Consider the following 13,370-nt stretch of genomic DNA (forward strand, 5'->3'; position numbering starts at 1 on the left):
AGGCTCAGAGAGAGGGTAGGAGGCCCTAACATAATTTTCCCCAATAGAAGTCCTGGCAGAAAAATCCCCTTGAAAATTTAAACAAAAACCACTTCCTTAATGATTGAGGTGTTCCAGGTGAAAATGAGTTTATATCATTTCATTGCTTTTTAAAATTTATTTTCCCAACCTTGGATCTTTGACTGAGCAGGAAAATAGAATCATCATGCACATGGTATTTCATTTTGTTAAGAAATGTTTGAGCTAGTAGAGAGGAGGTTATTTTTATCTATTGTCTTTTTCCCTGCCCCTAAATATTCTGGTAGGAAGGTGTCAGGACATCAAAAGTTTATATGTATTTTCTCATTGGCATTTATTGTGCAAAATATTGGAAAAAGTAGCAAACAATCAGTATGTACATATATCTTTATAACTCTAAGTTTTAACATGCATCACAGAAAGGAAATCACCAGAAAGAAAAGTAAATGTAAAGACCTCCCATTCTCAGCAACCTGGAGATTAGTTTATGTAAGATGGATTTGGTAGAAGTTTCTAGACATATCCAGTCTACACTGTGCATGCCAATGAAAAATAAAACCTGAGGATCAGATGATCATTCTGATCCTGGTTCCTTTCATGGTTATTTGTGGTATTTTTTCGACATCCACTTTCCCACAAGTGAGATGTCAATGATCAGCCTCGTGAGAACATGTAGTTAGCTACAAAAGTATTGTCTCCTTTGTCTTGGAGTCTGTCCTCAGCCTCCTCCTTTCCCTCAAGGGAACTGAGAGCTGACACTCAAGATTTCCACAGCTGTCTGACTGTGTGTAAGCAGCTGGGTGGTCTCTGTGGGCAAAGATGGAGATAGGATCCTCTCTGGTAGGAATGGGTACACAGGGTACACAGAAGGCCGAGTCTTTCTGTGTGCATGCAGTTATTTCCTGTCCCATCTCCCATACACAAAGTCTTCTTATGCCCAACTGGGAGGTGTCTTGCTGTCAAGCTGAAGCAGAGCCCGAGTTTTGGTTTCTCAAAGCCAGCTCACTAGAATATTAAGCCTATTTATAAACCTCATTATTGCAGCACCCATATGGCTTTTGCTAAAAGATACTCACTTTGAAAAAGGGAAAGATTGCCAGGCGCTTCATAATTTAGCATCAGTGTTTGGTCGACTCTCACTTACTCAGGCCACTAGAAACATTTCCCAAATCATCTGCTTGACTTTGAAGCACTTGATATTTTCATCTGACTGCAGGTGCTCCCGGTGGTTTGGAAAGTCCTAGCTACCAGAGTGGTTTGGAAAGTCCTAGCTACCAGAGTCCCTTAAAAGCATCCTTGTTCTTACCTTCCTGTTGGTTCCTTTTTTTTTTCTCTGCTAGTTGCTCCTCTGACCCAGGCAACTCTGTCCTTGCTGTGGAATTAACCCTTAGCCTTGCTTAGTTTCATCCTTTCTTTCCTTGATGGGGGCCAGGAGAGATAAGGTGAAGTTCAGGATCATGAAGTTCTCCTAGACGACACAGCCAAGGAGAGCTTTGGGAAACCTTTAAAAATATTGAGGGTCAATTCTCCTTGCTCCTGTCTCAGGATCCACTTGTCAGAATGTGACCCACTGGATATAAATGGGCTGAAGCCTTCAAGGGGAGGTTTTGGAGCTCAATTTCCCTGTTCTGTACACAGGTGTTCGTGTACACACACACACACACACACACACACACACACACACACACACACACAATTTGATACTTCCTGGACAAGCCACAGTTCTGTTGAATCACTCCAGACTTAAACAGACATTGATTTTCAGTGAAGACCAGCAGTCTTTTAATTTACTTAAGAGGTAAATGAGTGTGGATCAATCAATAATTCCAGGAGTAGCACAGGAGAGCCATGCGCTGAGTTACTGCCGAGAATACGTAGGATGCTGTGTGAGTAGTATGCTAAGCTCAGCGCTTAGAGTTATCGATTAAAGCATTTTTGTTAAAAACAATTTTAGGTATTTCTAAGGATAATTGAGTTCTTCAGTTCATCAACCCCCAGTTTTATTTTCTTCTCTTCTACCTTCTGAGCAGTAGCCCAGCTTTGCCATTAGAGGAAAGTGTGTGGCAGTACTAGGTTAGCTGGGACCCATGTAGGAACAGGGTCAGGGTGGACAGGCTTCAGGGTCCTGTGGGCCTGGGGAAAGCCAGACAGGGTTTTAGCTTATTCTCCTCTGAATGGGACTGAGATTAGACCCTGCTTTCTTTGTGGTTCAACTGTTCCAAGATAAGGAGAATTAGGAGTCAACAGTTTTTGTATTTTAGAAAAGCAATCTTCAACTTTTTTCTTGACTTTTAAAATCACTGAAAGGCTGTTTTTTATTTCAAACAAAATTTGAAAAAATGGATTGAGTTATGATACCATTATTATTTATGTACTACCATTGTTATTAATGCAGTACTGGGCCCTTTCTTGAACACTTTCTGAACGCCTAGTTCTGTGCTAAATGCTTTATGGTCCTCATCACACTGAACTTCCCAGCAGTATATGAAGTGGGTATTAATGTTACCCAGATTTGTTTAGAGGAGGAAACTGATGATGAAGAAAGTCATTTACATTGGTAAAGGTCGCACAGCTTATGGGACACGTTAAATTGGAGAAGAGATTAAGCTCAGGCACATTATTTTAAGCACTATATGTAATGCCTCTCTTTTAAATAAAACAAAAACAGAAAAACAAATGGAACTCCATTTGTGCACCATGAATGTGTATGTGTCTGTATATAAGAAAGAGAAAAAAAAGAAAAGGAGAGAGAGAGAAAAGAGCCCATTTTGGTGGATAGTTTGCAAAAAGCACTGTCATGGACCTCCTCTGAGGTGCTGTGCTGGGCCTGGCCTCCAGGAGACAAGCTGCCTCCTGCAGCATGAGCCGGGCTCTCTCCATCCTCCACAGGGCTGCCAGGTTAGGAGGGTCCCGGAGCACAGCAGTTCCTGGCCATGCTCTGCTTTCCATATCAGCTCAGTCTAGCAACACGAGTCTTGAGATTTGTGCTGTCTTATTTCCAATTTAAAAAAAAAATTATAAATTTAAAGTTAGCTCAAAAAACAAACCAAAAGCAATCTCTTTATATTTTTCAGATAGTGAGTCAGGGATAAATTCTGTTCTTAAAAAAAAAAAACAAACAAAAGGCCAAGAATAAACTGGGTTTCTCTTCTGGCTCGTTTCCTGCATTTGGATGGGAAGAATCCAGTCTGCTTTATTGTTATTGGTTTTGCTTGTTTTGTCTAGTATCTAAGTTTCCTCCTGGAATCTTTGGACTTCTTGGCATCATTTCCTCAATTTTCTTTGAAGGCTTCAGTACTTGCATTCTGTTTCAGACACTTTAAGATTCTATATTCTTAGGCAAATGACAAATCTTCTCTGGGCCTCACTTCCATCAAGTGTGAAGTGGGTTAAAACCTCCTAGGCTTTACAGAGGGTCGAGCGAGCTAATTTCCCTGCCAGGCATGGAGCAGAAGAGGCTCAACAGCTGGGCACTCCCAGCTCTCTCATTCATTGCCTTTCTCATCAAGGCTATGGTAGATAGCTTTATTTTACTTAGTAATGTAGATGGCAGCTGCAAATAATTCATTTATTTACTTAGTAAATCATCACCGAACAGAAGGATAATAGACAAAGAGAAAGCATTTTTAAAAAATAAATGTCTTGCTAAGATTATTCATTCATTTAACAACAATGTATTGAGCAGCTGCCATTTGCCACACGCTCCATTAGGAGTGTTAGGGAGAAACACTAGCAGATAGTGGACAAGCCGTCATTTTTGCTATTAGTGTAACGTATTGCCACCATTAGGAGTCACAAGTGCAAAGATGATAAGGGGAATCTTTACAATGTGTGTGGCCAAGAACACAACTATGGAGGTGGGGAGTGTGAGTCCCTTTCCCTGAGTTTTTCTAATGCACAACTCATACTTTTTTATTTGGTCTTTTTAGATATACATGAGAGTAGAGTGTATTTTGACATACATACATGGAGTATAACTTATTCTAATTAGGATCCCATTCTTGAGGCATGACCTGTATTTTGACACATGTAGATGGCAGCTGCAAATAATTCATTTATTTAGCATATATATGTGTACGTATATCTGTTCTGCATACATACATACACACCTACATGTGTGTGTATGTGTGTGTGTGTTTTTGCCAATCATGTGCCAGTTGATGTACAAGCCCTCTGGGACACATACAGAGATCCATCTGATGGGATTCCTAATGCAAAAGGGCCTAGAAGTTTTAGAATGCCCCTCACATGGTGTGGTTGTCAGCTTTTTATCACTATGATAAAAACCTGAGGGGGGGGGAAACTTAGAGGAAGAAAGATGTATTTTGGCTCATGGTTTCAGAGATATCACTTCATGGTTTGCTGACTCCATTGCTTTATGGCCTGAGCTGAGGCAGAACATTAAAGTGGGGTAAAGACAGATCCTAAGCTCATGGCAGCCAGGAAGTAGAGAGAGAAAGAGAAAGAGACCTGAGACAAGATATAGTCCCCAAAGGCACACCTCTGCTGAGCTGCTGCTTTCAATCATGCCCCAACTGCCTATAGTTTCTACTACCTGAATCATCCATTCAGCCATCAATGGATTAATCCACTGATAAGGTCAGAGCCCTGATGATCCAATCACTTTCCAAAGCCTCACTTCTGCGCCTTGCTGCACTGGAGACCAAGCCTTCAACACACGAGATCCAAACCTGAGACACTCAAGATCCAAACCTAAGACATGGCAGGTATGACACTTGGTGAATTTCATACCTATCTCAATCTAAGGTCATTCCATCCTTTTATAGATATAGAAACCAAAGCTTGATTTATCACAGAGTTGCATGAGGTCTCCCAGTTGGGAGGGTGAAGTTGGGTCTTGAACCATGTCTATGACCCTCCAGAGCCCTGCTGCCTCTCTGTGTAGTCATAGTGAGAAGATGTGGTGCAGTGGAGTATGGTGTGTGCTAGGTGTTAGCCTGTTGTTGGAGCACAGAAGAGGGGTGCACAAAAGAGGCCACCTCTCCCCCACAGATATTGTCTTTGTTTAAAAGTATAAATTTCTCACTTTTCCTGATTAACACTGTCTTTACACTTTTCAGCTTTATTTGTTGCTATTCCTCTGCAGTTTCCCCTGTTTGTTGGATTGTTTCCTTGTTGAAATCTTACCCATCGGTCAAGATTACCTCTTCTGCAAATTTTCCTTGAGCTATTTCTTGTGTTTTTTGTTGTAACAAAATAAGACTTAAGGTGCATGCCATAACTTTCTAGAATTCAAATTCTGTCACAGAGTGGATCTTTTGGAGTTATGAGGATGAGCCATGTTTAAGTGCTTGTTACAAGTAGGTGTTGAAAATGAAGCTATTCTTATTTTTGTTCCTCTTTGGTTCTTTCAGCACTCCCAGCAGTGCCTTTGTATGGTGCTTGGGAAATGCTGGAAAAATTCTTTGGAAGCCAGGAGCAGAGGTTGTCTTCTTCTAATCTCTGAAGATATCTTCTGCTGATAGAATCAGTTGAGATTCTAACTAGAGGCCAAGGGCACCATTCTGGCCTGACTACCCTCTTGCCCTTTGGTCCTTCAACACTCTTGATGTTTTTTTTTTTTTTCAGCCTTACCAGAGGTTCTTTAGCTTAGTTTATTGGACTGTGGTGAAGGGTGCGGATCGTACCACAGTGCATGTGCTTTGTGCTTGCACATGAGAACTGTGTTTGTGATTCCTGCCTGGAGAGGGTAAGATACAGTGTGACAGGATTCAGGCGAGAGAGAGAGAGAGAGAGAGAGAGAGAGAGAGAGAGAGAGAGAGAGAAGGGGAGGGGAGGGGAGGGGAGGGGAGGGGAGGGGAGCTCATTTATCTCAGTTTTAGGAGAGAGAAAAAGGCACTGTTTTAGACACTGGCATGTAGAAGGGAGCCACATAAAGAACCTGCCCTTGGAAAACTGATGCTTAGATGAATTATCTCATTTATTTCTCATAATAAGATCCCAAGAGAAGTGCTCTGATCATTCCCACTTTACAGATAAAGAAATTAAGGTTCAGAGAGGTTGAATAACTGTTCCAACATTATAGATTTAATTGCCAGAGCCAAGATTGGTAGTGTGCTAGCCTTTTGTTTCTGTGATCAAGTACCTGATGAGAACAAGAACAAGGGAGAAAAGTTCAGTTTTGGCTCATGATTCCATTTCTCGGCCTGAGGTAAGGTGGAACATTATGGTACAACATATGACAAAGGAAAGTTATTCAGCTCATGGCACCTGGAAGGAAAGAGAGAGATCAAGATCATGCAGATGTATGGAGAGAGAGAGAAAGGGTGGAGGAGGGAGGCAGGGAGAGGTAGAGTCCAAAGCCATGTCCCCAGTGACCTAATTCCTCCAGCCATGCACTACTTGCCTGTAGTTACCACCAATAGTCCATCCAAATAATTAATTCATCAAATGGATTAATCCAATGTAGAGAATTCAATTCAATCTTTATTGAATTCAATAATTGAACCTTCTGATCTATTGGAATATTGGAATATTGCCCAACACATGAACTCTTTGGAGGACATTTTTAGGTCCAAACCATAATGGGTCATTTGTTCTACAGCCCAAGCCTTAACCACTGGTTTAGTGAACCTTCCTACCTGTATTTTCCTATATATGTGTATATCTCTATATGTGACTTTGTATGGTGCTTGGAAAATGCTGAGAAAATTCTTTGGAAGCCAGGAACAAAGGTTGTCTTCTTCTAATCTTAGAAGATATCCTCTGCCGATAAATCAGTTGGGATTCTAAGTAGAAGCCAAGGACACTGTTCTGGCCTGACATAGAATATGTATGTTTATGCATAGTTTTAGACATTTTTCTAATTATAATCATGATACTCATTCCTTAAAGAAAATTGTATAACTTCATAAAAGTAGAAATGAGATCCATTAACCCAGTGTCTTGGTATTATGTTAATGTTCTAGTTTGTTTCCTTTCAGAGAAATAGGTATCAATACATATGTGGCGAAGCCTGTGCATGGTAGGGTCTGTTTTGCATGCTGGTTTCTTTACCTAATACCTAACTTAATGCCGAGCATGCTTTTGATTTAACAGAGATGTAACAGGCCATAGTGATTTTGAACCTGAAGCCTCTGTGCTTTTCTTTGATTTAAAACACATGATGTATGGTTCCAATCAGCAAGTTAGTGGCGTGGCTATTCTAGGTGCAGTGACTATAATGGGCAGGCAGATGTGGAACTAAGAACAACAGGGAAGAACTCCCTGGAGATGCTTCAAGGAGATTTATCTTCATTTCCTATCTCTTCCCTTCCTCTAATCCACCGAGAGCTTGTTAGCACTCTTTTGTGCGTCTGCCCAGTCGACAAAACATATGAAGAACATCTGGACATGGTCAACATACCTTTGTGGCCATTTTCCCTCAAATGCCACTGTGACCTAGGTGAAATAGTCAGGGCCGATGAGACTATCTGCATTGCTGCGTCAAGAAGCCCAAAGCATAAGAGATTTGCTAAAGACTAACTGACAGAGGTGGGCTAGACCTGGGCCTCTTCTGCTTCCCAGGGCAGTGCCCGATGGGGTCACTAGCAAGTTCCTAACTTTGCTTCCACCATTTCCTTCTAGATTTTTTTTTCTCATTTTACCCTTCTCTACTTCTTTGAAGACCTTATGTCTGATCTCATGGTTTGGTTGCATGATTACTTGTTTATATTTTAAAAAGTTCATCTTGGGGTTAGGAGTGTAGCTCAGAGGTAGGGTGCATGCTTGAGGCCCTGGGTTCTATATCCACAACCCCCCTCCCTCCCAATTTTTTTTTTAAAAGGGACCATAACACTCGATGATGTGGATAATACCAACAATAGTGAAGAGATAAATAACTAATAATTATTGACCACTTAATAAGTTTCAGTCAAAATAAATGTTTTACAAGCCTCTACCTATTTACTCTGCCACCACCCCACGAGTCTTGTAGATGGAAGGGCTGAGATTGGAATCTGGATCTTGTTGTCTTTAAGCTCATCCTCAACCAACATGCCACAGTGCCCTATAAAGGGGGCTGGAAGAGCATAGGAGCAGAGCCATTGGGCTCTTGATGCTATTTTTTCACTACTAAGGCTAAAGTTATATACAGCTGACCATAGTATAACACAGCAACCCCAAACTTTTAACTAGGCTTTGAAACCTAGTTCCCCCTTTACTGAGGGAACCCCTAGAGGTATTGATCTCAGTACCCATCCCTCACTCAAGCTTTCCCTTACTCCCACTACCTGCCATAAGCCATTTTCTGATGTGTATTTGTGCTTCTTTTCCTACAGGAGGAAATATAAGAAAACGTCCCAGAGGTAAGAGTATCTTTCTGAAAATGGGGAGCTTTGCGGGCAGGGTTGGCTGAGTCATTAGTGGCACAGCTCTTGGCAAATATGGCTCATATTTGACTGGAATTGTAATAAACAGTGTCTTGGTTCCTTCTCAGTGAATTGTTTGCTTTATCTCGGGATCGCTACTACTGCTGTAATTAAAAATTGGTTGCAGGCACCTAGCGCAGCACAGTAGGGTGGATCACTGCCCACGGGAGTGGATCCCGTGGATCCAGAAGCTGGCTACAGCTGTGCCATCTAGTGAGTCCACTAAAACCTTGACCCTGGTTGGTGGGGGCTATTCAGCTAATGGCAGAGGTACCAGTTCCTTTAAGGGCAATGCTGGTGTACTGATTGGACTGTGGGAAGGGAATTTGAAGTAGAATACCATCTATCCTCCCCTTCATGTCCCCATTGCATGGAAGAGGGGATGTATACAGATGAAGCCTGGCCTGGCTCTACGCTGTGCCTTGAAGATCCTTTGGTATGAGGAGTCTTGAAGGGATCAGGTGGACACTGGCTCTGACCCATGGGGCTATTCAACTTTGGACTTGTGTTTTTTGTATTTATAGTTCCAAAATGACTTACCAGGTGTGTGGAGTCTTGGCTCCAAAGAGGAGCCCATTTTTCTGTGTGTATGTGATTTCAAGTCCCTGTTACTGCCCTTTGCTGGTGTTTGCTGATTTGGAGGAGCATGGTGCATGCACATAGGCTGCTGCCATGGGCAGGGCGGGTGGGGTTCCGGTTCCCAAAGAGAATAATGAAATGAGATTAGGAAATATCAGGTGCATCATGGTGGAATTTTTTCCTGGTTCATGGGCTTTATTTTTTGATTAAATACATTTAAAGTATACAATATGATGCTTTGATAATCATAGTAAAATAATTGTTACAGTCAAGCAAATCAACGTATCTATCATCTCCCCTATTTCATTCGTTGGTTCATCTTGCATATACTTCGCTTTTTACGATGATTCATTTTCATAAATTTAACTGGACAATAATGGCATTTAAGGCCTCTGATGAACTCTTATTTTTCCAGCATCATCTCTTGCAACTTTCAGTGTCACTCTTTGTCCTCTAAACATGAACTATGAACTTCCAGCCAAGTTTTGCTTCCAAAGGTCCTGATGATCACAAATGCTTTCTTAGGAAGAGCTTTAGTAAACTTGTGGTCAGTGTACTTTTCTGAAGCTTTCCTGAGTGAGGGGGACAAAATATTAATTCAGCACTCCCTGGGATACCAGAGTAGATAGGCATGGCCTGTTGGGATAACACATTGGGTTTTCTCAAAATGCTGGGCTGATTCTTCCAGTGTCTTTTCATGTGCTGTTCCCTTTTTCCCACCTGACCCTTAGTTAATACTCTGATGTCTGTCTTTTATATGCTCCCGTGAGCCCTCATCTTTTTATCTTTCCTTCCTGACTAATGGTGGGCAACATGCGCCTTCTGGGGTTTGCTTTGACTGCCATAGAGCTCGGCGTATAGTAGCCCCTGAGTAAATGTTGTTGAATGTATGATACTAACTGCTTTTCTTACTGAACTTTTAAATTGATTTTTTACCCCAGACTATTGGTAATGGCATCAGGGAGAAGTGCCACAACTATAGTACACACAACTTGGTACTGAGTCAATTAAAATATAAACCAAACTATTGTTCTGTAATATATAGGCTCCCTATTTTATGTACCAGATAGCATCATGTGATTCTTCCCAGGGCTTTTCCAGGAAGTCTGAATGAATTCTGGAAGAGACAGAATTGGAATGACATGATCTCATGAAAAAAACTTCACAAGAGTACTGTTTTATAATTAATATATTTAATGAAAATAATGTTCTAGCATCAGCCACTCTAGTCTCGGTGGCCTCTCATTAAGAAGAAGCTTTTGGAATATAAATAATGCAAGTGACAAAATATTTACTCTGTGTTGTTGAGAAGAGTTTGGAAAGCACGATGCAAAGAAATAGAATTGCTTAGGCTTGTTGTTTGCCAAGCATTGGAAGCCCACGATCCAGATTAAAACCAAACCAAACCAAAAAGCACTGATGCAGTTCAAAATGTGCCAATACCTTTCAACAGTGGCATTTTTGCATGACGTTTTCTAATGATGATCATCTCCTGGGGTAGAGATTCCTGTGTCCTATGGTTTCCAAATAAAGTCGATAGTCCAAAGGAGTGCTATGATAATTTAGTATTTAACGTAAAGCACATGAGATATTGGGAAGAAAATGAGTGAAAACTTTGAAGGCTTCCTGGAGGTTGCTATACTTTTCTAAATATAGTCAGCTTATACAGATGGCTAGACAGTTCTGTCTTGTTCAGGTTGGTTGAACTCACGGTCATAATTGCATGTGAACCACTGAGCAGGATGTAAATTAATCACTCAGATTAGAGGGTACAATGGTCTTCAGGAGTAAAAGGTAATTTATCATCTTTACATGTAGGTAACCTGAGGTACAAGGCACTTCAGAGTTGCCTCAATTTTCTTTCTATGTGAGATAAAGAGACAGGTGAGAGGGAGTTTTACAAGAGCTGCTCAAACCTGTCAAGGTTAAAATTACTATGTTGACTTTTTTGAAAGCATATCTGAGGTGAATGCTGTTGTCATTTTTATGATATCATAAAATTAAAAGAAAAACACTAGACTGCCCGCTTCATTGAAAGTCATTTAAAATGCAAATTAATAAAGGATCAGTTTGACCTCTTTTTAATATTTTTTCATAAGAAATAGATTCATGCTCTGTGAGTATATCATTGAATAATAATAAAAAAATCTCCAACTTAGTGGCTTCAAACCACCATTTTATTTTGCTGGCAGTGTTATGGGTCAGGAATTCAGGAAGGACTTGGAGGGGTGGTTTGAATGTGATCCAACTGGTGACAGCTGGGGCTGCTGGGGACGGAGGAGTTACTTCCAAAACAGTGTGTTCATTCACATCAGGGCCCTTGGGGCTCCATGTCTTCCTGCCCCTGCACCCATCCTACCCCCGCTCTTTCTCTTTTTCTGTCTCTGCACATGGCTTTTATCTTCTGGGATATCACCACATAGATATCTCCATATCTCTTAGAATTCTTACTGAAGGAATAGTGTTACTGGTTGCCTTCTTGTGACTTCTTAGGCCAAGTGCCCTAAGTGACAGGAAGTAGAAGCTGCTAGACTCTTACTTGCAACCTGGGCACAGAAATTGACAGAGTCACTTCGATTGTATCTTACTGTTTGAGCCAATCCATTCAAATTCATCCAAATTCATGATAAGGGGGGCATATACCATAGCATGTATTATATCTCTTGGTGACAGAAGCATTTAAAAATTGTGGACTTATTGAGTGCGGTGGTGCATGCTTGTAATTCCAGCTGCTCAGGAGGCTGAGTCAGGAGGATGGATAATTCAAAGCCAGCCTCAGCAAAGGTGAGCCACTAAGCATTTAGAGACCCTGTCTCTAAATAAAATACAACACAGGGCTGGAGATGTGGCTCAGTGGTTGAGTGCCCCTGAGTTTAATCTTCGTTACAGAAAAAAAATAAAAGAAAAATTGTGGACTTTTTAAATCCAGGTAGCAAACTTCCAAACTTTTTCAGAGTGAATTTGCTTGAGTCCCTTCTTGGGGATCTGTAGATTTAGTGTAGGTGGATTCACGTTTGATGCATGGTAGGCAATTTTGTATGTATTTTGACACCCGCCCCTTGCAGTCAGGTGCTAGTCTGTTTGAATGTATGCTTGCCTACTTCATGATTCATTTCGAGTGGGAGTAGCAATGATTTCTTTTTCATGTTAGGGATAAATACATTAGTGTGGACTCTACTGAATTCTAAGTGTAATTATTTGACTTCACTTAATCATTAGTCAAATAATGCTGGTGACTTCATGTGGGAAAAGTAAATGGTATAAATGTTCTGTTCAAAAGTTTTAGATGGAATAGATTTGATTTAAGCAACAAGGGAAGATAGCCCAGCATACATAAATAATCTACCTGTCTTTACAATTTTCTTGCTGTTTCATTTCATTTCACAGAAATATTTATTTATCTTTTAAAACTATGTTTAAAAAAATCCACCTGGTTTCAAAGTAATCTTTCTACTACCACTCAATAGACATTGTTATCTTTCTTTAAGTAATTCATAAAGTACAAGGCAGATCTTCACCCAAGGGAATGTTTTGATGATTCTGGTGCTTCTAAGTCTCACTTAAGCATTAATGGAAATGTACTCATCTCTTCCAAGACCAGAATTCCAATGGAAGGAGTAATGTTAGAAGGGCTCTGGACTGGTAGGATCCTTGAACAGAATGCCTTATTGAATTGGACTTCAGACTGTCATGATTAAGAGGAGCCCTCCTCCTTTTGCCCTGTGAATGAGTTTTGTCCATGAGAGTCAGTCATTTCCAGAGACTTGCTAAAGTGGAAAAATAGCAATTTGTCAGCTAGAGAGGATTACACAGTAAACCTGCTCCCCTGTAAAATTTTTTGTAAAAGGTTTCTTTTAATACACCTTTAGCTTCAAGTTATCAGATCTGGCTCAGAGAAGCTGTATGTCTTAGAAAGCATGTTGGACAATATACAAAATACTCACAAACACCTAGAAATAATCAAATACGTCTGGATTGCCCTTGAAGAAAGGAATTACTGTCAGAGATGAAATTAGTAAGCTGAATCTATATTATAACTGTCCCCCCTTCCACACACACACCCCTCTATTTCAGTGTGTTTAGGGGCTGCTGTGATCAATTAGCATAATTCAGAAGCAGAGACACAAGGCAGTTGTGTCCACAAACTTGAAGGATCTCTGCATGCACAAGGCTGGTCTTTGGATGTTTGCTCTGTGGCAATTTGGTCAGGGTGGTTAAGAATTGGAGTTTTAAGCCGTAACAGATAATGAAACCCTCATTAGCATAAGGTTTTTGTTTATTTGTTATTAACTATAGCTCTGCTTAGATAATTTAAGTACAAGTTCTGGTTCTAATTGTATCTGACTCATCAATGGAGACATTACTGTGAGCATTTAACCTCAGTTAAAATTTTTTTGATAATCA

The 13,370-nt window shown here is 40.6% G+C and overlaps 1 protein-coding gene across 14 annotated transcripts in view; it reads left to right on the top strand.

The window, feature by feature from the left end:
- The window catches only part of Pde1c (phosphodiesterase 1C), a 603,438-nt gene that overhangs the window by 311,873 nt on the left and 278,195 nt on the right, over positions 1-13,370 (top strand). For 2 of the 14 annotated variants that reach the window (XM_021722271.3, XM_078039884.1), the window contains exon 3: positions 8,298-8,324. The exons of the other annotated variants lie outside the window; for them this stretch is intronic. In XM_021722271.3, coding sequence (XP_021577946.1) covers positions 8,298-8,324 — 27 coding nt within the window. The remainder of the gene's footprint in view (positions 1-8,297; positions 8,325-13,370) is intronic. 14 annotated transcript variants of the gene reach the window in all.

This window comes from Ictidomys tridecemlineatus, chromosome 2 (assembly GCF_052094955.1).
Source record: "Ictidomys tridecemlineatus isolate mIctTri1 chromosome 2, mIctTri1.hap1, whole genome shotgun sequence".
NCBI lineage: Eukaryota > Metazoa > Chordata > Mammalia > Rodentia > Sciuridae > Ictidomys > Ictidomys tridecemlineatus.